The 22,915-nt window shown below is 40.7% G+C and overlaps 3 protein-coding genes across 10 annotated transcripts; 2 read left to right on the top strand and 1 right to left on the bottom strand.

The window, feature by feature from the left end:
• Positions 1–80: 80 nt before the first annotated feature.
• Positions 81–4,776, bottom strand: LOC117610018 (uncharacterized). 2 transcript variants are annotated; one of them, XM_076691178.1, is made up of 4 exons: positions 2,584–4,776; positions 2,354–2,513; positions 329–2,303; positions 81–223 (listed from the first exon to the last, which is right to left on the bottom strand). In XM_076691178.1, the coding sequence occupies exons 1-3, from the start codon at positions 3,960–3,962 to the stop codon at positions 1,569–1,571; spliced, it is 2,274 nt and encodes a 757-aa protein (XP_076547293.1). In that variant the 5' UTR covers positions 3,963–4,776; the 3' UTR covers positions 81–223; positions 329–1,568. The 2 variants fall into 2 exon arrangements, with proteins under 2 accessions (XP_076547293.1, XP_076547294.1); XM_076691179.1 differs by having other exon boundaries at positions 329–2,294; positions 2,584–4,775.
• A 3-nt stretch (positions 4,777–4,779) lies between these two features.
• Positions 4,780–20,342, top strand: LOC117610009 (uncharacterized). Of its 5 annotated transcripts, XM_076691181.1 has the most exons (26): positions 4,780–4,914; positions 5,030–5,239; positions 5,400–5,933; positions 6,022–6,858; positions 6,950–7,063; positions 7,155–7,382; positions 7,438–7,553; positions 7,659–7,894; positions 7,977–8,810; positions 8,883–9,605; positions 9,682–10,002; positions 10,113–10,261; positions 11,033–11,392; positions 11,852–12,024; positions 12,115–12,163; positions 12,306–13,080; positions 13,259–13,698; positions 13,777–13,944; positions 14,032–15,156; positions 15,231–15,281; positions 15,375–15,651; positions 16,346–16,532; positions 17,724–17,969; positions 19,398–19,718; positions 19,802–20,080; positions 20,150–20,342. In XM_076691181.1, exons 22-26 carry the CDS (start codon positions 16,516–16,518, stop codon positions 20,340–20,342), a joined length of 1,056 nt encoding a protein of 351 aa, XP_076547296.1. In that variant the 5' UTR covers positions 4,780–4,914; positions 5,030–5,239; positions 5,400–5,933; positions 6,022–6,858; positions 6,950–7,063; positions 7,155–7,382; positions 7,438–7,553; positions 7,659–7,894; positions 7,977–8,810; positions 8,883–9,605; positions 9,682–10,002; positions 10,113–10,261; positions 11,033–11,392; positions 11,852–12,024; positions 12,115–12,163; positions 12,306–13,080; positions 13,259–13,698; positions 13,777–13,944; positions 14,032–15,156; positions 15,231–15,281; positions 15,375–15,651; positions 16,346–16,515. The 5 variants fall into 5 exon arrangements, with proteins under 5 accessions (XP_076547296.1, XP_034192748.2, XP_076547299.1 ...); XM_034336857.2 differs by lacking the exon at positions 4,780–4,914 and having other exon boundaries at positions 5,100–5,239; positions 13,792–13,944; XM_076691184.1 differs by lacking the exon at positions 4,780–4,914 and having other exon boundaries at positions 5,100–5,239; positions 7,276–7,382.
• Positions 20,343–21,650: 1,308 nt separating this feature from the next.
• Positions 21,651–22,890, top strand: Ogg1 (8-oxoguanine DNA glycosylase). 3 transcript variants are annotated; one of them, XM_076691180.1, is made up of 4 exons: positions 21,651–21,859; positions 21,927–22,021; positions 22,118–22,232; positions 22,293–22,890. In XM_076691180.1, the coding sequence occupies exons 1-4, from the start codon at positions 21,651–21,653 to the stop codon at positions 22,888–22,890; spliced, it is 1,017 nt and encodes a 338-aa protein (XP_076547295.1). The 3 variants fall into 3 exon arrangements, with proteins under 3 accessions (XP_076547295.1, XP_034192745.2, XP_034192744.1); XM_034336854.2 differs by having other exon boundaries at positions 21,927–22,232; positions 22,293–22,596; positions 22,688–22,828; XM_034336853.2 differs by having other exon boundaries at positions 21,927–22,232.
• Positions 22,891–22,915: the final 25 nt, after the last annotated feature.

The following is a 22,915-nucleotide window of genomic DNA, read 5'->3' on the forward strand; positions in this document are numbered from 1 at the left end:
AACAGTCGCATCCAGCGAGCACCGTACTGCTGATCGGCTCGGCGTCGTTCGATTTATTTCGGTTCGTCCGCAGGCGGGACGATATACGATGACCAGTGCGCATGCGCCATTTCAGCTTCGTCTCTTTCCGGACAACATCGCCAGAGGTCGCTCGCGACAACGTTACCGTTTCCTTTTCATCGCGCTATCAAATCCAACGCGGGAGATTTTCAGGATATTAAAACTGTATAAACAATAAAGAATGATTTCTGATAAGAATTTTTGAATAAAAATATTTTATATAGACAGAACCGATGTATGTAAATGTAAATTTGAACCGTATACTCACATTTTTAATGATTTTATAAACAGGAATATTAAATTGTATCCACAGCTCGTAGGCAGGAAATGCGGGAAAAGGAAAGCTACTCGTTTTACAATTTCGTTCTCGTTTAAATGCGTGCTTCACTTTCGTGCTGCGCGTTTGTATTGCTCTGGAAAAAAAGTTGTATATATGTATATTTAAACTATGTAGGAAAGCTACCTTTATTACTTCTTTCATTTCTTTGCGCAATTCTATTAACTATTACATATCTCTGACAAAACTATTACAAAAGTTCGGTATGTTGAATGATTTTGTGAAAACCAGCGAAACGCTTTTCGCATACATTATCACGGTATTATAAAGTAAAAAAGTCAAAGTCGAGAACGTAAAGTACGGAAGTTAAGAAATCGAAACGCTACATGATCATAAAAAAAAGAACAAAACGCTTTTAACGATTCGAAATGTATTCGAATCTTTAAATTTATAAGATTATTAATATCCATTTAATGGAATATAAACTTTGTAATATTTTTGCGCTCTTAATTTTCTAAAATTTGTTAAATTGCGCGAGTCGTATAACGTAAAAATACGTTTAAAAACACCATTTTTTTTCGGGCAGACTTATAATTTAAATGCTCCATAAATGCGCTAATGTCTGCCACCCTCTCCCTCTTTCTTGATGCATTCTACATATTCATTTTTAATAAATCACTCATACGATCAAACATTTCTCTCGACTTCCACCATACAAGCACAGCATGAAGGATAACAACAAAGCAGTAGTACATAAAAAACTTATTTTTGTTATGTTTGTTTATTCAATATGTATTTTCTTATAAAGTGATGTCCTACTAATTAAAAGTAAATGAAAAAAAAAAAAGAGAAAATATTTCACCAAACGATAGTTAATATATTCATTAAAATTCTTTATCTCGTTAAGGCAACTAATTTGTTTAGTTTCATTTTACATATCTAGAATAAATGATATATAAAGTATATGTAAAACACTAATATATGGTTATTTTTATTTCCTTGTTACAAGCCTTACATATTTAGAATATAATATGTATACTTTGTATGTATATATATAATATATATACTCTTGTAATAAAATTGATTATTTCGTATTCGATTCTAGAGATAATAAATATATCTAATGTGTAATGTTAGTACAAGAGAAGTGCGTGCAGAGGGTGGCAGCAGGGTGCGCATTTGGGAGTGCTATTGTTCCAGGGACTAACCAATCCCCACTTTCTATATCGTCTCACATAATAACATTCAACTGTACTGCTTTAGTGTCCACAGAGCACGCTTGTTGCTGTTGTTGTTGCTGCTGCTGCTGTTGTACTTGTTGCTGTACCTGTTGTTGAACTTGTTGTTGCACTTGTTGTATTGCCTGAAGTTGAATTGTTTTTGTATCTACAGTGCACGTTTGCTGTTGTTGCTGAGGCTGCTGCTGCTGTTGTTGCACTTGTTGCTGTTGCACTTGTTGTTGCTGTTGCACTTGCTGCTGCTGCTGTTGCACTTGTTGCTGCTGTACCTGCTGTTGTTGTACCTGCTGCTGTACTTGCTGCTGAACTTGTTGTTGCACTTGTTGTATTGCTTTTGTATCTACAGTGCAGGTTTGCTGCTGCTGCTGCTGCTGCTGTTGTTGTTGCTGTTGCGCCTGTTGGGCAGCAGCTTGGGCAGCTTGCCTTTGTTGTTGCCGGAGTATACTCGGGGGTGGATCCATGTGTTGGCGTTGATGTAACAACAAATGGTTCTTCTGGTAGAAGGCTTTACCACATTTGTCACAAACGTGTGACTTTATGTGGCAACTGCCGTCCGTGTGACGCCGCTGATGCTGAGACAAACCATGTTTCTGTACAAAACCACGACCGCAATCAGGACAAATGTGTGGTTTCGGTTTCGGGGCCGTCCCTACCGGCGGTGATGTTTGCGTCGCACCATGCATGTGGCTAACTCCGGGGTTCCCAATGGGTCCGTTCATCTGCAAATCCTTCAATTGTATCATGCAAATCCCATATTTCAAGGTAATGCGATTAATACCTGATGAGTTCCCGTGGTGTTGGGCGTAAGGAAGTGTCCAGGAGTTTGTTGGAAGGCAGCGGCTAAGCCGCAAAGATCCGTAACGAGCGCACGATCACCAGAATGTAACCTTAAGTGCAATGTTAGAGCTTCTCGATTCGAGAAATCCAATCCACATTCCCTGTAACAATAAGCGTACCATTAGTATACGATCGAAGAAATGATTTCTTTAGTATAATATAAATAGGGACCTGCACATAAGAGATTTATCATCCGCCGTCATCTTATTATTGTGAATCTTTGAATGGGCAACCAGGTCCGTTTTCCGAGGAAATGCTTCTCCACAAACGGTACAGGCGAATGGAGTTTCTCCTGTATGTAAACGCATGTGTGCCAACAATGTTCTCTTTTGTAAAAATTCTTTCCCACAAACAGTACACGAATGTGGAACCCTGCCGTGTAAGCGACCATGATTCACTAACTCAAACTTCCTCTGGAAGGTAGCCCCACAATCTTGACAAACAAATGGATTTAAACTGCCATGGAAGCGCGAATGCATCGTGAGGTGATCCTTTTGCGAAAACGATTCTCCGCACTCTTCGCAAACGAAAGGTCTTTCTCCTGAATGAAATTTACTATGTGTCACTAGGTGACGCTTTAATGGAAATGCTCTTCCACACTCTTGACAAATAAATGGTCGATCTCTCGTATGTACACGGGTGTGTGTTACAAGGTGGTGTTTTAATGTAAAAGACTTTTTACATTCAAGGCATTGATAGGGTCTATCCGCGCTATGCAGAAGCAGGTGAGTATGAAGACAATGTTTGTGTGCAAAACTTTTGCCACAATGCACACAAACATGGGGTCGTTCTCCTGTATGAACTCTTGCGTGTGTTGTGAGGTGATGTTTAAGAAGAAACGACTTCCCACATTCTGAACAAGAATACGGTCGTTCCTTTGGTACACGAACCTGACTTCCCATATCTTGCTGTTTCACCTTTGTTTCAATTTGAGCGGTATTAACATGCGTTAAAACATGCCCAAAGTGAGCACTGGTATCCGTTTGGCTGGTTGCCACATTGTTTACATTTGCTTGATTCGAGGCAGCTGCTGCTCTTTTCATTAAAATTTCATTGCACTCTTCTGCTGTAAGCTGTAGCGGTCCGAGGGGTGTCATGAAATGCTTACTCATAGCATGCTTATCGGCTGTGGTAAAAACTAAAGTGTTCGAAAAAAGGGAAGGTGGAGGTGTAGGATGCGCCGCATCACAATTACAACCACCTTTATCACACGTTAATGAAAATACATCATGATGCTTTTTATTTCGAACGTGCGTACCATGTGTTTGATTATGAGCTCCAGCTGTATGGCCATGGTGGGTTGTCGGGGTCTGTTGACAAGTTTCATTCATAGTAAACATTGGTCTACGATGCGTGCTATTGGCAACTTTAGCAGGTTTAATGTCAACCTGTATCTTCTGACTGGATCCTTGGTCCTGATTATTGTTCACCGCATAATTGATATTCGTGTTAAGTTCACCCTGTGCGTTTTCTCGGGTTTCCGCACCAGGCCCCCCAAAGGACCAGGTATACCCAAATCCTGTGCCCATGTTGCCAGGAGTGGTGCACATGTTTGACAGAGGGGTAACGGAGGGGGTGGGCTGGCTGGACGCAGTACTTGTTGGCCCCTCCGTCTCTGTCAACGCATTGTCTGTACCACTTCTTTCCACTACAACAAATTGATCGGCGGGAAATATTTTGAGGGATTCTAAATAAACGTACCCGTCACACTCCAGTATCTTGGCCGTGGATTTCAAAATAAGAAATCATATCTGCCCGAAGCAGCTCCAAGGTACAATAATATTTAGGCTTGTTGTATTATCTAAAGGCTGTAACCAGAATTCATAAGATTTCCAAGGCAGTCAACACCATGCGCTTTCTATCATGTGTGCGACATAAAGTGCAAATAAATGCACAGTGTGTTCCCAAGTGTTGTTTTGTTAGTGCTCAGGAACACACAATGTTTGGGAGGTGAGGCAAGAGTGCCTGAAGAATTAGAGCAGGCGGCAGAGGGGGCCTGTGCGCTGTAAACCAGGTTCCATAAATCTACAGCGGTTCTTGTATAGTTGCCACCGCGCCACCGCGCGTCAATGTAAAAGATACAGTGGTTGGTACACTGTTCTATGTATTAGAGTCTGTAAGTGATTCTTCGTTTCTGTCTTCGGGCCCGCGGCGTCCACGGGTCTTGAAAGGCAACCTCCACCTTCTTCTCACGGCACTCCCACACGCTCACTTACACTTCACCTTCTTTTCTCGTATTTCACACCACTGAACCTATACTTTGACGTATATACACGAGCGGCCGATGGTCATTAATTTTACAAAATTGTATATTTTATTGTCCATACAAAATAGCCTCATATATCGGCCATTTTATTTGTAAACTACCAAAAAACAATGCTGCCAATGCACGCGCGGTTTTGGAGGGAGCATAGCTAGCTGGCAATAGCGTCATCGAGTACTTCCGTACTGGCAACACTGTACCGCCGACGCGTTTCTTCCACCATATTTAAATGTTCACAGGTTACGATTTATTTCTGTTTCTTTTTTTTAACAGTATTTTTTTAATTATTCATTTTTCAATATCACAACTATTTACATCTTTTTTTTTTTTTTCTAATGAAATTATTGTTTTCAGTCATACGAAACTTGCCATCGGTTTCTACGAATACGTAGAAAAAAATCACAGTTCCATTGTCATACGCGGTAACCTATAATTACAGGTTCCATGGTAATCAATTATTCCAGGATGTGAAGGGGTGAAACAGGTGTAGGGCGATTAAGTAGGATGTCAACAATAGCAATCCCTATACGTATACTTTCCATATACATACTGTCATATCATAAAGTAGGTGTTATTGTTTCTATTACTTTTTTTTTAAATTATTATAAACATCAAACTACGTATAAATGCTCTACTGTATATTGCAAACTTTTTTTTTAAATCATTTTATTATTATTATCTACTTCATTTATTTAAAGTAGTATTTTAATATTTTCTTACGTAGCCATTGAGCGAAAAGGAAAGCGAGATGTTTGCGCGGCGTTTTCAGTACGCGCGCAAAATAGTTTCGTAATCGATGGAGGGTTTCAATATCAACGGACGTACTTTCCCGCGAATGCGATCGCTTTCATCATTTATAGCCGATATCTGGCGAGTTATGAGACGTGGGGGCATCTAGGTGGCACGGGGACAGAAACACCGCTACCGCTCGGTTGGTCATCGTCGACGCAATAACGCGGACTCAGCAACTGATAAGCAATCCCGCACCGTTAATGGCTCGCGCTCACGACTTGGCAAAAAGCCAATGCGTGATGGTGAAACGAGAATCTTACAGTAACATCCATTCATTTTCTTTTCTCACTTGAGACGACCCTCTGTGCTGGACATATACGTCACATTAAACGCTATCTTTACAAACTTTTACTTATCTTCTCGGTTGAACTACGCATCTTCAACATCTATTTTCTTCCTCGCCTTCTTGGTTTTCGGTAATGAACGTCGACTACGTTACTATTCCTTTATTTTTCTCTTCTTCAAGGTAAAATTTAAAAATCAACCCTTTGACTTTAAGACACTTTTCTTTCAATTTTACTTATGATCTCTTTTTCTTTTTCCTTCTCTTTTAGAACTGATGCCTGTTGCAGCGAGTAGCGAGAATTTTTACGGACGATTTCCACGGATTATACTTGCCTGACAAGATGATTAAAAAGACTTGCACGCTCGCTTTAGGGATAGCGTGACCTCTTTTTGGCACAGTAAATCCCGCAGCTTCTTACTCGACCCTTTCAGAAAAAGGTTTGCTCACCCCCTTGGTTAACTGGTAAGCGCCTCGAGCTGTCTGCACGCGCACCTGCTGTGTATATCGCTCTAGCCGTTTCTTAACCACGCGACGACGACGACGACGACTTATGTCCTCTTGATAGATAACTTTCCGTGGCGGAGTTACACGTTACCGTCTTCGAATCACGATCAAGCTACGTACTGGAAAAGACGGACAAGAAAATAAAAATTATGCCTATTTTGCTTACTCTCATGAATTTTTAGGGAAACTTTTGTATTCTACATCCGACGCATATAGAAGAAGCCTATACGATACATTCCTATGATAAATTTTCATCTACGTGCACAGCTTCGTCGAAGGATTTTCGTGTCGAGGCGGCAATTTGTAAGATGAATGCGTTGTTCCCGTAACCATCTGTTAAAGCATGTTTCGCCGTGTGATACGTTCGAATTCAACGATCTATGGTTACGGATCGCCAATGACGGGTAGTCTCCACCATACTCTCTCTCTCTCCTTCTCTCTTTTTTACGAGGAGGAGACAGCGTAGATGCAGGGTGGAGACCCGAATCCTGAAGCAGTGGACCGTGAATGCGATACCAGGCTTGCCGTGCCTCGGTATGGGGGTGGGTGCCGTCAAACAACCGTTCGTCGACTATTCCCCTCGTGGCACGGTATCGTGCAGGTCAGTTGCAATTTTTCTGTCTATCAATTACCTCCGATACACTCCGTCATCTTGTAAATGTTCATAGACACGTATATGGCGTTTGTAACAGGTATCCGGTTGCAACTTTAATTAATTCTCCATTGGATTGAAATGATTGCAACAGCTATCATTTTCTGCAGATCTTCCCATCACAGCCAGGCTTCCTATAACAGCCTCCACAAAGGTATCAAAGGAACACTGTAGTCTATCAAGAATCAATTGATTACTCACGGTTACTTCTATAACCAGAAACAATCTTACAATGCCTCTTTTAGAATTCTTATTCAGGTAGAGAGCAATAAAATAGGAAAGAAAGTTATTGTACATTGTATACGCATCGTTTGCTTGTGGTTGCATAAGAGAATAATCTACAGTTTAAATATTTACTCGTAATAGAATACGATGCGATTACGAGCAAGCATTTATAAACAAGTCGCGTAATGTCGCTGATATACGCCGCCGCTTTGAACAGAAGGATACACGTTATGTATTGTTTAAAGAAGGTAAGACATCGCTGATTACAAAGAGTTCATTCACACTTGCGTTCACCCTTTACAGGAGGTCCTATTGTTTATCGAAGGAAAAAATTGGAGGAAGCCTCGGCAGGTATATTGTAGTGTGAATGAAGCTTTAGAAATCCATCTAACGCAAGATCATGCCTCTTATCCGTACAGGTGAGACTAGAGTGCGTCAAGTTGTATGTCAGTTCCCATTCAAAGACACGGGGACCTGTCTCCGTTGAACCGGTAGAGCAAGGTAATCATTACACGTGGTTGCAGACTATCAGCGGTGCCTTTTTATCCTTGGCTTAATTAAAAGATGATTACCTAATGACGGTCATCGATACTCACAGCCGCTAACGAGCCACGCTGTCGCCGTTCGACATCTATATAGCGAGCTATAATTTGAAGATTTCTATCTAAAGGCCCGCACCGTTCCTGGCTATGGGATTTCTTGAAAATGAGCGCATCGGGTATGCGTGTTCGAGGGCTGAAACCTTCCAAGCAATTAGCTGGTCCGCATTCCTAGCCTAATTCCTTTGATTTATAAAATCACTCAATTTTTCTCATTCAATATCTTTTTTTTTTTTTTTTTAGTTTATGGAAGAAACTAGCAAGACGACAGGACGATGGGGTTGCATTTGAAGCGTAACATTAAAAAAAAGTATGATCCCTGACGAAAGGGCGAAATGTTTTCTCGTCCGTATATCGCGATCAACCGTTTCCACGCGATAGATCACGAGTCACGTGCCGCTAGCTCCAGGCCGGCTCATCGATCACGATTAGTCCTAGGACCTGCCAGAAGTTCATCGATTTTCGAGCCACCCCGAAAATCAACTCGCGTTCAACGACAATTCATCCGTTTATCGTCGGAGAGAATGGTGCATCCTGGTTCGCTAATGTCCTACACGAAAAAATGAAAAAGAAATGACAATTGAAAAATCATCCCGGTTCAAGGAACGGAGCTGATTTTTCGACAACTTTTTATAAGAAAAATTGCAAACGACGACAAGCGCTAGACTCCACGTTGGATTCTTTGGAAGAGCAATGGAAACGAATACAATCGTTTGATCTTCAATCCGTGTCTTCGATTCGTGGATGCAACGAATATTTGAGTTCCCAAAAGGCCGATGCAATAACGTCGAAACGAATACACACGGAACATTCTTTGTTCCCCCTTCGTATAAAATTCTCGTTGTCCCCGGGGTTACTTTGGCGAACAGTTCGTCGTTCACTTTGGGATCTATACACTTGGGAGTTTCGCGTTATGTTTTCGATCCTCGCCCAACGGAAGCGTCGGCTTCCTTTTGATCCGTCGCACGCCAAGCGCTCCAGCTTTTAAGCTCGTAAAAGTGACGAGCAGATGGTTATACGATAACGATAATTCGACGCAGTGGGCCTTTCGCACGTGCATACCAAAACATAAATCTTGTACATCATTTTTTTTTTTAATAACATTATATTGTTAGGGGTTTTATTATTAATATATGGTTTGATTTTCAGAATTGAAAATTATCAGATAATAAGGAGACAGCTTTAAATTGCTTCCTGGATCAAGCAAACGCATTAAACAGTATACTTGGAAGGGGAGATTTTCTTGAAAACCGTTACAAACGGTGAATTGTGTTTAACGTTGAAACAGTTGACCGTTCAACGTGAAAGTAACAGAGGTCCCAGGACGGAGAGCAGCATAGAGTTCCCTTCGAATCGATCGAGAATTAATCCGACTAGCTATCGCGTCTCGCAAACGTCACTCTATTGTCTCATTGTCCATTGGAGTGAGAGATAGCCGAAGGAGGAGCGGAGAAGGAGAGATGACTTTCCTTCGTTCCTATCTTGCCTCCTTTTCAGATCGTCTCGATCCTATTGGTGGCCAAGGGGATTCTCTTCTTCTATGGCCAACTAATGCCACCAGACGAAAAGAATCGAGGCTATGACCTGTATCCAGACTCAATTCCTCGATCGCTTTTCTTTTCTCTTCTATTATTTATTCGTTCGCTCTGTTAATTAAAGCGCGAACGATTTATTTCTTTAGTTTCATAATCGTCAACTTGTAACTACCTGCTGCATCTGATTCTGTTTCTTTTTCTATACAGGGTGTCTTATTGAAAAACCTGAGGTGCGTTTGATAAAAAATTCTGCTTCTTTTAAACACCCTGGGCCACCGCGGTGACCTACTTGTCAAAGAACCTGTGAAGATAGTAACACTTTGACGACCCGTGTCAGGTACTCGTGATTCTCAAGCTTGAATATAATTGATCAATAATCTCTTGGTATTTATACTATGCTTTTCTGTTTGCAGATGAAAGATAACCGCGATTTTCCCCTAAAGTCTACGTTATTAGTTCTTGATCGAATCGATGGAGTCGTTATCAGTGGGACATTAAGAGGACAAAGAACAGAGCACAGATATATCGCGTCTCGTTGCCGATGATCAGGGTACACGTAAGAGATTCCTCGGGTGTATCTGCTTTACTGAAAAAGGGCGTCATGCATGGCTCGCACCAGGGTGTCATCTGCACCCTCTACTACCAGCCCTTGTCGACGATCTTCACGGTCAATATAACGGACGTCGTAAAATCAATTAGCGGCGAATTGTGCCGCAGCCCGGATCGTGTACAACGTAAAGTTTCCTTTTTTCTTTTTCTCCCTATGATCTTCCTCGATCATCGGTTTGTGATACTTTTCTCGCCAGGTATCATGTAAAATAGAAGTACCGCTTTATTCTTTCAGAACGAACAAAGAAATTAATAGCGTGATATTGGTCCACTTGAAAGTTTCCCATAAGTTGTATTCAAGTCGCCTCAACAATGGTTCGCCTTTTCAAAGGATCGACTGTCCTCCCTCTGCCGTCCGTTTGAGCGTGCAGTAAATATTATCAGGTAGACACCAGGACGGATGTTTTAGTGAATTGATGAGATTGCCAGTTCATTTCTTCGCCTTTATTCCACGAAGCCAACCACCCTCGCATCGGGATGCGCTGACAAATCTTTCGCCCCGATACCGTAACCGATCGAACAAATTCCCCGTGACGGAGCAACGCATTGTGCGTGTTTACAAGCTAAGCGATTTTCACGAAAATCGAAGATCAGGATAGGAAGCGAACAGAATCCTGAGAATACTTGGAATCTTGAATGAGAAAAAATAGGAAGTTTCTTAAACATTTAATAAGTTGAAACTCTACCGAAGAATTTTCAATTTTTTAATCTAAGCTATCGCTATTTAAAATAGTATAGAATTGTGTAAGCTTCCGAAGAGAAATAGTCTGTTGAAGTTTGACAGGGCTTTGTGCGAGCGTCACCCGTTACAACGCAACGGGTTCCTTTGGTTAAGAGCCGGTAAAAGTCGAAATGAAGGAAGTTCTCCTCTGAATTCTATTTCCTTCGTTGAGCGGTTTGCACCTTGCCTATCTGTTCTTTCTTACTTTTTCCACCTCGCCTTTTACCGCCCAGAAAATGCAACCATCCTCGGTGATGAATTATGTCGTTTTCACTTATAATTACTAGCAGTGGTGCTACCTGTGTGACGTGAAATTGTTTCGGCTTAAAAGAAGTTAATTTACGAGAAACTTATTTTCTAATTTGACCTACTTTATGTGAGACATTCTGTATAGATGAATAGCTGATTTTGATTTAAATTTTTATTTTCATCAGGATCCATCCACGATGCATGATTCGTCGAAGAGGAGAAGCATGCATCATCCAGAAATTTCATCCCCCTACGAGGAGAGTTTCGTGGAAGGAAAGAAAAGGTTCCTCTACTTCTACCTACAACTTTCAGCCTACAATTCGGTGGCTAGGAACGAGCTTACACCCTTTCGCGCGGTCGGCTCAACCACTCGTGGCCCGACCAACCTCTACCGAGTGCCAAGTGTGGCGGGAATTATGCAATTATTGCATTGCGCCCGACAATTGTCGCGGAAAACGGCGGCTGCCTGAATGGCCTGAGTGTCTCGGGGAAAGGGGAAGGGCGAGAAGCAGGGATTTCCTCGTCGATTTACTACCGTGTACCTCGTACGTTTCGTTCCCCGTTTAATTCATCCCTCGAAAACCGATTCTGAAGACGAAGAATCGCGTCTGAACGCGGTCGTAACACGTTCTTCGCAATGAATACTTATGAAAGGATGTTTAACCACTCCACTTTTTCTTTCAATTCTAAATTGTTTAGAGCTACAGAATTTCTTGATTATAGGAACGAAAGAGAATAGGAAAATTGACTTTCTAAGATTGTACTTTAAATTCAAATGAAAATCTAAAATGCTGAGTTGAATCTAAGATGGAGGATTTTTGCATGTCGCTGTAAATCAGGAATCCTTTTGATTTCAGTATGCGTCTTTGAAGATCCTCCGGGAGAAAGTCTCGCATCTCGTGCCATCGATTAATCAATCAAATTAACGCGTTGCGTGAATGCTTGGAATTTAAGATAAATGGTTAAACATTCTTCAACAATTGAAGAGTACATCTCTGTTTTAGGTGGAGAGTTCGTGGAAGTTTGATCCATAAAAAAAGGAATCGAGTCTGCCACTGTTAATAAAGATGCCAATCTATGCTTTCTGATGAATGCGGGTATAATATAGATTAGCCGAACAAATATACAGACCCAGCTGAACGTGGCCATTTAGACTATTCTTACTTGCTTCTTAATGGTATCCTATATTTGCACGCACAGATTTTGCGTTCGAACAATGCCTTCATTATATAATCCGTTTTGAATAACTTACTGTTCTGATTTTTAGAACTGAAGTGTTCGATAAGGTCTCCTGGTAAACGGATAAGAGAATGAAAGTACATAATTTAATCTTGATAAAAAATTCATTCTATCAATAAGTTTCTATTACGATAAAGCTGTTACTTTATCTAGTTTTCTTTACTATAGAAAAAGGATGATTACTGTCATTGTTTTTTAACAATCAAAAACTTGTTACAGAGTCCAATTAAGAGCCATTGATTTATGAACTTCTGATTTGAATATACAACCCTGGACAAGCAGTCACAATATTCAACTGTTGATATTGGATACCTGAAATTTAATTACCCCTCAAGAAAATAAACGATGAAGAAGTTCATATGCAGCTGGGTCGATTGAAAATCATGGGATCTATAAATTTTATGGTTGGATGAGGAACTCTTTCTCTAAAGATCCTTCTTCATTCTCATCACCTCTTTGAAACTGATGATGATGACGATTAAAATAGTTACATAAATAATAGCTTGCATATATTTAACCCGGAAGCCGTCCACAAAGGGCTAAAAAGTCTATTCGAAAGAGAAGAATGTCTACGTGAATACGAAGCAGCCAGAATGACCATGCCAGGAACTATAACAACGAGACGATTCGCAAATAAAGTGGACCTGAACGAAATCTGCAAACACGAGCGAGGCAAACGGGCCGCTCCATTAATATTCCTGCAGCAGGATTCGAGCAAGGAACGTACGGTTCGTCGAGTCTATCTCTCTCTCTCTCTCTCTTTGGTCGAAGCTATAAAAATTAATTAGCTCTTGAAAGGAGAGGTCGACCGGTGTCTAGAAGCTTGTACGAGTGAGAGACCAACCTCAGGCGACGAGTAGAAATAATCATGGATCGAACCGAGCGGAGGTTCCAGTTAGCTGCCTCTTGTCATGGATCTTCCAATGGATGATAGATACCATACCCTTCGAACTGCTTTCGATGCACAACCTTCCCTCCCGGACGTTGTTACAAGGTATAATTAGTCATCGATTCGTTGCCTCGTCGATGATTGCTGGACTAGATCCTGGGAACGATTTGTTGAACCATCCTATTCCTTGCTCGATGGAATCGATTATGATCCTTGATTGTATAGAGATACTAAATATTTTCTCGTATAAAAATTTCAAGCTAAGACATCTTTATTGTTCCAGGAAAACTGTAGCAATCCAGTTCGATTCGAAAATGAAAGAGGAGCCTCTGTGATTCGAAGCAGTATTATACAGGACGAAGGGAAATTCGATTATGGCCAGTATCCACAAATTGCCTTCTAGTTAGCCGGAGTATCTTGCGGTCGAACTATCGCGAGATAATTACACTTCAGCCGCTATAATAGCAAGTTAGTTATAGACCCGGGGATCTTGGTCGGGAACTACGAGACGGTTGATCGAGCACATTCACGCCGGGCACCAGCCAAGTCCTAATGTCACCGTTTTCTTCTGGTAAAGGCAAACTTTGCCTCGTCGAATGTTTGAGGAAGCCCGTGTCATCGGAGCTAATGTTAAACCTGCTTCTGCTGCTTCTTTATTTGTCTTTCCATGGATCCTTCTTCTCGGCTAAGTTATTTTGAAAGCTTGGACTACATCGATTAAAGGTAACTCGATGGCTGTGTATTACAAAAACTTTAATGATTTTTTAAATGAATTCTTTCACTGTTTGTAAATGGTAATAGACACTTCTTCCAAAGTTTCCCAAGATTTGAAAGGTGTCTGCAAAAGTTAACCCAGTGAAGGTTCAGGTTGTGTGCACTGGCGTCCAGCACGAGAGCCCTTCACCATCGGAACAATAAAACCATTCGTGAGAGAGTGAAACACCTCTGGAAACCGTTCTTCAGGTCCAGGTAAGTTTGTCCAGTTGAACGTTGAAAAATCCTCGGTCCTAAAAATTTCTCACAACGATCCAACTAATTTTAGTATTTCATTTGCAGGAATACAGTTTGAAAATGAGAAAAAGGTCACCTGTTAAGAATGGTTATAAAACAAAGATAATCAACGGCGCCTGAAAAGAGGCAGCAATAAAAGATGAATGACTACCCCATCGTAAACACTCGATGGAGCTTATAACTCAGGTGGAGGACCTCACAAGCGAAACGCATTAATAGCACCGAAAGGTGGGGGTGAAAAAGGAAAAGGGGTACCAGCTAGTCGGACGATTTGAAGATTTATGCTCATCCATCGGCAGGTCTTGAGTGGCTCCTCGAGGAACGGGATCACCCGCCACGGAAATTAATTGGCGGGACGAAGAAGTGGCAGTGAAAAGCCGTCACTGGTTTCCACCCATTGTACTCCTTGTGGTTATGACTCGCTGGTGCCGTAGGACAGGCTCGAGAAAGAGAAAAAAAGAGAAAGAGAGGGACTTGGTCGAGGTGAGAGTCCGTAAGTGAGTAGGTAGTTCTTGGGGCACTCGATTGTTCGACCCTCGAGGGGGTTCGTAGACGAAACCACCGTCTCTGTATGCACGTTTCTGAGTGCTATAAAGAAGTCCTGAACGAAACTCATCCCCCTACTGATGCCAAACTGCCTCGTAAAATTCGTTTCGCGACCGTGCCTGCTTCTGTTTCGGCATCCTTTGAACGAAGATCACGATTGGAAACCTGAGGAAGATGATTTTTTTAAGCAATCTTTTTTAACACCTTTCGTGTGTTATATAAGTAAGAAAGCGTAGAATTTCTATCCAAAGTCTAGCCGGTGGAAAAAATTGAAAAGCCGCGCTAATTCACTCGACAATGCCTCCGCAGCACGTTGGAACGAAAGTTTATCAGGGGACTCTCGCGAGAAACGACCTTTGGCTGGTCGCCAATCGCGGCACGATCTTCCGGGGGCTCATGGCCAATGACGAGGACCACTCTTGTCGCACGGACTTGCATAATTTATTATCGACGAACTTTTCCTCGATTTCAAACGTCGAATGCCTGCGCTCGGTAACGAAAAATTCGCAGACTGGCCGACGATTAAACGCTGACCTTGCTAGTTCCGTTTGCTTACGTAGAGCGTCATTCGATCATCGAACGATTCTCCAACGTGTCATTGCACTTGACTCAGTCGAATTTATGGTACGTCAGATAAAATTTTAATATCAGGTGATCATGATTGAATAATTCTTTAATGAAACTATTTCCTTTTACAGGTTTTTCATTTGTAAAGTATTACACAGTGGATGGAAAGCCTTTGATTAATGGTAAAAGTTGCTTTATGTTAAATTCCATTTGTAGATTTTAAGATCTTAAGCAATTCAAGATCACGTTATCAGTAATCCACACCGATCCACCAGGTTCGTCGTGGCAGCAGTCGTTCGCGGACCATTCGCGATCCGCGAGATGGAAGAGAGACGAGGGTACCGTGGTTGTTCGCCCTCGAAACGAGACGTTGGTGACGCACGGTGATGGATGCACCGGCATTTACCAAAGTCGTTCGCGACTCTCGCTCGAGTCGCCTAGACGATAGAAGGATCAGGGTGTAAAAAAACAGCGAGGGAGGAAGGACAAAAGAAAGAGAAACGCGAGGGAGGCGGAGGCGAGATCCAAAGACGACCAGAGGGGAAGAGAAAGGTAAAAAGGAAAAAAAAAAAAAAGAAAAAGGAAGGGAAAGAGAGGTGCGCGCGGAATTCAGAAGCAGAAAAAGGGATGAGAAAAAGGGAAAGATAGAGAGAAAGAGGTGAAAGAGAGAAAGGGAGAAATGGAGAGAGAAAGTAAGGATTAGATCTCAGGGTGAGTGGGTAGGATTGGATTTGGCAGAGGCGGCTCTGTTGGTGGTAGAAGGTGCTGGAGGTAGAAGGAGGAGGAAAGGGGAGGCAAGAGACTTTGGTTGGTGTCCGAATGGTGGTGGTGGGGTTGCAGATGGGAAACGCACCGACGAAGGGAGAGCGCCAGAGAAGGAGACGTAAAGTGACAGAATAGGTGGTGGTGTAGGTGAACTGGACAACCACCAGAACCTCTCTCTTTCTCTCTCTCTATCTCTGCCAGTATTTAAGGGAGAGTCGCGAGCGTAGCGCGCCAGTTACTACGGCCGATTGCCTCCACGAGGTGTTCATGATACACCGGTAGGAGACAACGTGTACAGAGTCCGAAAGAAAGGGCGCGAAAGAGACCGTCTTCACCCACGTGGCTTGTTTTCTCGCAAATTTTCCTACGTATCCCCTCTTTCCTACCCTTATTTTTATCGTGTCCCTCTGTCTAATATCGAGTAGAATCAGTGTTCCTTGGAACCGGAAGTTCAACTCTGACCAGACGTTTAATATTGCAGAGGGTAAAAAGTGGTACTCGATAGGAAGTGTTAAGAGGAACCGTGATTCATTGAACATGAACGAATGTGCATTTTTTGAAGAGTTGAGTCACGGTCCACGGAAGTGCACGATTTATGGAAGAGTTTGAACGCTCAGGATTTTTTGGATCATTCGTTGCTGAACCGTGCAGATGAGGGTGCTACGAAGGTACGAAGGGATTGACACGAATTCGTTTTTAAAACGATGTGGCAGATTTTCATTTTCGTATTTCGATTGAGTTATAGATGAATCATCACCGACCAGGTGTTTATCATTTTATTTTTTGAGTAGACTTTCTCTCGGTAAGATGTTAAAAATTTAATGAGACTAGAGTTTTACCGTAGACATCAAAGAGCGCGTGTATGTATTTCGTTTCCGTTTTTATCATGAAAAAATGAATAAGTCGTTTATGAGCGATTAGGTTTGCAGAAAAAGTAGAATCACCAAAAATTGCAAAAAAATACGATACCGATACGTGCTGCTGTTATCTTTTTATTCTGTTGAATTACACGAGTAACGGTGATAACGCTTTTGCGAGGAACTGCATGAAAACTAATCATTGTGACGTTGCGATTAAAAGCCGGTAAAAAGATTAATCTTTATTAACCGAAATGATTTTAAACGAAACAAAAATAATGTTAATTAAAAACTTATAAAATTAAGCGATAATTATAAAAAAGAGAAACGTTGAATATCATACGAATTATGAAATAGCAAATTTTTAAATATCGATTCTTAGAATTTGTTAATAATCTACATTATCGTGTATGATAATGATAATTTCCTGTTTCTTTTTCTTATTTACGGCTTTTTCGAAAAATACCAAACAGTTTTTTAATTAAACTTGTTTTTATAGATATCAAACGTGTTAATTACGTAAGAGTTATCCAGGGATACGATTTCTTTTTATCTTCGCGATGAAAAGAAAATGATTAAACGTCCGATGGCCAAATGCCAAACAGTTCTCTGTAAGCGACGAGGATCGAGGCGGGTGGTATCGGCGTACGGTGTATGTCAAAGACACGACACTTTAATTTCTTTAAATCGCGACAGAATACCGGAAACTGATAGCTGGTTACATCGTTCTTCCGTTTGACGAGGTTGCTTTACGACGAACCATCAGTCAAATCCGATAACAGATACGTGAAATTGTGGCAGACGAAAAAGCCACTATATCAATAATCCTTTGATTAATAATTAATCTGTAACTCAATCTATTCTCAATTTTTAATTAACATTAAAATAAAAATTGAATGGTAAAAGGAGAATGTAAACTTGAAATTCTTCTGATAGTTAAAAATAAAGTAAAATTCAGTTTGTTAGTCAAATACCAAGCAGATGAATATCATGTGTGTCCAGAGAAAGAAGACGAATCGTTTGGATCCGGTACTCGATGCTGCTGGCATTAGGGTTGCTCCTGGTGCTGTCGGATGCCAGAGCTCTTCATCAACAATCGAACGTCCTCCAGTTCTCAAATTCCTCCTTAGAAATCAGCAGGACCTCTAATCGTGGCATCTCGGTCACCAGGATCTTAAAGGACGGTGAACTCGAACGGATCGTTCGTTTTCCAGGAATCTGCGCCAAGGAAACCATCGTCGATTGGGGGTAAAAGATCAGCGGTGCTTCTTGAAATTATTTTTTCTACCTAATCATCTATCAGACCCATACAACGCGTGTCCCTTGATTAACCAGAAGGATGGAAGTTTATCTAAACGAACTTTAAACGGGGTCAGGAAGATTCTTCGATGGAAATTATTCATCTGCCAAGTGTTTTTTCACCGACGAACAACAGCATGGCCCTATCCCCCTTTGTTAGAATAACATTTTCTCGGCTGGAAGTAAATCTCTGGAAGCATCCCTACCAACCCTCCGATGGAAGCGGAGGAGGAGGAGGAGCAAGAGGATGCGCTTGTGGTCTGGGTGTTAGCAAACGGGAAAACAATGCTGCCTTTCTCGAGCATTGCCAATACTCGTGGGAGCTGCTGCGTATGCATTTAACATCGGTTACCTCTTTCAAACGATGTCGTTTCACCAGGAACGTATCACTGATACAGCCCATCCGTTTGCAGCCACGATGGACGCGTCCTTGTCAAGCCGCGGGAAGCTCATAGAATTACAGCGACACGCTAAATCGAGTCACTGGACTATCTTTAAAAAAAAAAAAGGTCGCTTTGAGACCTGGAATCCACTTTTAGTTATTGACGCTTTATGTTAAAATGTCGAGTATTCATTTACAGTATTGTCAAATAACATCTGATATTTTGCAAGAGATTCAAATTATCGTTGTCTCGTTAAATTTCCGGATCGAAGAAGAATTTATCGTGTTCAGCCGTGGACAGTGACCGCTAAGCCAAGCAAGGCCTTAAGCCGAAAAGCGGCAAGTTAAGTAAGCAAGGATTAGGCGCTTGCTGGCAGGAGCAGCACTGTGTCCTGGAACGAGAGCCTGTTCCTGTCCATGGACCAGTAGTTGTAACTCATCTGCGGATGCTCTCACGAGGATACCAGGCTATTCCACACCGCGAAACGTCACCTTGCACTTAAATCGGTGAAAGCTCTTCGGCTGTTACGAGAAAAGCGCGGCTTGCGTGTTCTCATGATTTCGATCCGATCAATTTTTCATCGGCGATGCCTCGTTTCGCTTCCGAACGAACCCATCCTTTTTTTTTTCCCCTGTCTCTTCATCGATTTTATCATCTATAAATAATGTATCTCGATTGTAGGAGAATTAATATTTAAAGGATTAATTTTCTCACGTATGAAACTTTTATCCATCGATAACTTTCGAAGAACATGACGCACGAAGATGTTTATCGACGCGTCGAAAATAAGGCGGGGGAGCATCGATCATAAGTGCACGTTAATCAGGAGCAACGCGTGCATAACTAATCTACCGTGAATTTCTCCCTCGATCTACTGCACCCTTTCGGACTTTCTCTTCCCTCTACCAAATCAAAGTCCACTCGTTTATTTTCTCATCGTGCGATTGATTGGCCCTGAAACTTAAATTTTCTGTTTTATATATGTTCCTGATAGAGGCACCGATGTGGCGTTAAGGCAAGTCTGGCTGCAGGAAACAGGCAGAAGATTGCAACTGATATACGAGGCTGGTGGTTTGACCGATTGTCTGGATGAAAAGGTTGATGACGACGATGACCAGGAATCCTGCTCGTCGAGTGTGTACTCCGATGACTACGACGATGATACGTCCGTTGAAATGTTCGATGTAGACGAGGAGAATCCTTCCAGGATCCCGCATAGTCTCTCCTGGCTATCCTCCACGTCTGAACTACGTCATCGGTGCTCTCATGTGAGGACCAGGGCGAGGAATCAACTCATTGCTCAGCACCGTCGCAGGTATCTTCTGTAAAAGGGATAATAGCCATGTTATAATAAGATCAATTTCCACCCACTAAAGAATCTTAACTTCTTCTCTGCAGGAAGTTTGTGAAACTGTTGAATGGAACAACCAGCAACCACAGGCAGAGAAAGGGCAAGAGTCGTTCACGAAGAGATCTGCTGATGATCCCAGGAACGCAATGGTGCGGACGTGGTCATCGTGCCACGAAATACACGAATCTAGGAGGTTTCGGCAGAGCAGATGCCTGCTGTCGTAGACACGACACTGCGTGCCCTTTCTTCATACCAGCTTTCGAAACGCGTTACGGTCTCTTCAATTGGGGTATCTCCAGCATGATGCACTGTGCCTGCGACGAACGGTAGATTGAAAGAAAATTGAAAGAAGAAAGGTACCGTATTACATACCGATCCTATTTCTATCTTTACAGATTTCGAACGTGTCTGAAGATGGCTGGTACGTCATCGGCTAATTTCATCGGTAAAATCTTCTTCGACGTGTTGAAGACAAAGTGCTTCATCCTGAAACCGCAGAAGACGTGCACAAAATGGTCCTGGATGGGTAAATGCCAACATCACGAGTATAGAAAACAGGCTCACATTCGCGACAATGTTCCTTATTAACGCGTTGCCTGCTACGCTAGATTCGCCGAAAATCGTTCCAAGGAGTAATTTTATTTTGAAAAGCTCCAGTCTATTTACTGTAACTAGTTCTATCTAATGGACGTACTTTCAAGTATTTAGAAAAGTTATTTATATTGTATTTGGGTAAGATCATTTCCCATCAAATGGGTGATAGATCCCTGTGGAAATTCATGCGTATGGCAGTCAACGTGCTACTAAACCGTGAAGAACTGTAACGAGATAGCCGAATATCCTTCTTCTAGAGATGTCAATACCAATTCTCAGGGATGTAATAGTTTAACGAAGACGAAACGATCATCCTGCTGCATCGTCTGATCCCACGAATGACAATACATAAATCATGAAAAGACAACTTCGTAATCGTTAGAGTAGAATGTTAATTCGATTTCATTTTATTCATCAGTCGTAAGAGTTTTCATAGATTCATCTTTGTACGATTCTAATCTATAATACATTGATAGGATATTAAAGGAAATACAATGAAATCGTTCGAAATAGACAGGGTATAATTTCTATTATATATACGCTAATTGTGTAGTCGTCATCGTCCTAAAAGATGCCAAATAAATTATTCTGTAGATAAATTATGGTGAAATTTGTACATATCGAGTAGTTATAATTTTTCAAGCATGAGAAAATTAGACAGGATCAACGCTAGCTTAGTTAAACCAAGGGTAATCATTAAGAAATGAAAACGAGTAAATTTTTCGTCTAGAAACTGTACGTGATTTATCGTTCATTTTTACTTAAATTTATTTCATGCTAACTGTATTCGTCCACGTATTCGGTATGTTTGTATTTATGTATGAATGAGGTACATTCTTAGAATATGTAAAATGCTGGTGACTAAGTAGATAGATATTGTAACAGAATCATATGGCTGAAACGTGATATTTCAGAAACTTAAGGATAGATACAAAACAATATCTTAAAAAATATCATAACTCGTATATTATCGTAGTAAGTTTGTTTTTACGTATTATTGCATTATAAATTTATGTGTACATTGTATAAATGGAAATAACACGCACACAGTTTGCAAACTATCAAGAAACTAACTAATAGGTTTATCATTGTAAATATGTATAATAGGATGTACTATCATCTTTAACAAAGTGTAAAACATATTACAAAAATGATTAGAATACAATCTTACGAAGCGACATAAGATCAATTTTGAATTTTCCCGTGGTTTTATTCGCGCAGGTGTCTTCACCATACTCTGTAAAAACGCGCGGTCTCTCGTTAACTTAAAGATTAACATCTGAAGATATTCTCCCTTTGTTAATGATAAAGATTTCATGGAATAAGTCGATATCATTAACTACTAAATATTGTAGGCTGAAGGGAGATATTAAAAGTAACTCGACAATAAGTTTGAACTTGTTGAATATGAAGATGGAGAAAAATGAAATTAAGACAAAGCAAGGTAAAATCGCTTGTCCACTGTCAGAATTAGATTTAGGTATCACTTTAAAAGGAGGTCAGAGTTTTAGGTAATTTATCATTAATATGTAATTTATCTTCATTGAAAAGAACATAACCAACAACACTCTTTTTAAGGTGGTTCTCCCATGATGATGGCTACAGAGGAGTATTTAACAAATGTGTTTGGACCCTTAAACAAAATGATACTCATTTATTCTATGTAGTACAAGGTCTTTTAACAGATTCTATAAATTATGATCAGACACTGTCAGAGTATTTTAGATTAGACGTATCATTGAATGATTTGTGTAAAAATTGGTCTACAGTGGATCAACATTTTGAAAAATCCATGAATGAAACAAATGGTGTGAGAATTTTAAATCAAGATGTTGTTGAAAATGTGTTTTCTTTTATTTGCAGTTCAAACAACAACATACAAAGGTTTGTTAGAGAAGACACTTTGCTATACATATCATTTATTTAATTGTATCATTTCTCTAGGATTTCAGGAATGATAGAAAAATTATGTGCATTGTTTGGTGAGAAAATCTGCACAGTTGATGATAAAGATTATTATACTTTTCCATCCATTGAACCATTAACAGGAGAAAATATAGAAAATCAATTAAGGGAAGAAAAGTTTGGATATCGTGCAGGGTACATAGCAGATACAGCAAAATGCTTACTGAAACATGGCGGGGCACAGTGGCTTTTAAACTTACACAAGAAAAACAATACATCATACATTGAAGCTAGAAAACAATTAATTACTTTACCTGGAATTGGTCCAAAAGTTGCAGACTGTGTATGTTTAATGTCTTTGGGACACTTAGATGCTATTCCTGTAGATACTCATATATTTCAAATTGCTAGAGCAAATTATTTACCTCACTTAGGACAGCAAAAAACAGTTACCCCAAAGATTCATGAAGAAATCAGCAATCATTTACGTGAGTTGTGGGGTCCTTTAGCTGGTTGGGCACAAGCTATTGTTTTCTGTGCAAAAATTAACAATGCTCCTGCTACTGCATCGACCAAAAAACGTAAAAATAGTAGAAACAAAAAAACTGTAAGTTCTAAGAGTCTTAAAAAACAATGACCGATATTATTTTAAATAATTTTTT

This window comes from Osmia lignaria, chromosome 12 (assembly GCF_051020975.1).
Source record: "Osmia lignaria lignaria isolate PbOS001 chromosome 12, iyOsmLign1, whole genome shotgun sequence".
Classification (NCBI taxonomy): Eukaryota; Metazoa; Arthropoda; class Insecta; order Hymenoptera; family Megachilidae; genus Osmia; species Osmia lignaria.

Excerpts from the sequence above, each read along its gene's own strand:
- Ogg1 (XM_034336853.2), top strand. The coding sequence starts at position 21,651 with ATGATAAAGATTTCATGGAATAAGTCGATATCATTAACTACTAAATAT. Across the intron at positions 21,860-21,926 it reads AAAGGAGGTCAGAGTTTTAG|GTGGTTCTCCCATGATGATG; the intron begins GTAATTTATCAT and ends ACTCTTTTTAAG. Across the intron at positions 22,233-22,292 it reads TCAAACAACAACATACAAAG|GATTTCAGGAATGATAGAAA; the intron begins GTTTGTTAGAGA and ends TCATTTCTCTAG.
- LOC117610018 (XM_076691178.1), bottom strand. The coding sequence starts at position 3,962 with ATGTGCACCACTCCTGGCAACATGGGCACAGGATTTGGGTATACCTGG. Across the intron at positions 2,514-2,583 it reads GATAAATCTCTTATGTGCAG|GGAATGTGGATTGGATTTCT; the intron begins GTCCCTATTTAT and ends TTATTGTTACAG. Across the intron at positions 2,304-2,353 it reads ACACCACGGGAACTCATCAG|GATTTGCAGATGAACGGACC; the intron begins GTATTAATCGCA and ends ATACAATTGAAG.
- LOC117610009 (XM_076691181.1), top strand. Across the intron at positions 17,970-19,397 it reads GAAACCATCGTCGATTGGGG|AGGCACCGATGTGGCGTTAA; the intron begins GTAAAAGATCAG and ends TGTTCCTGATAG. Across the intron at positions 20,081-20,149 it reads CACTGTGCCTGCGACGAACG|ATTTCGAACGTGTCTGAAGA; the intron begins GTAGATTGAAAG and ends CTATCTTTACAG.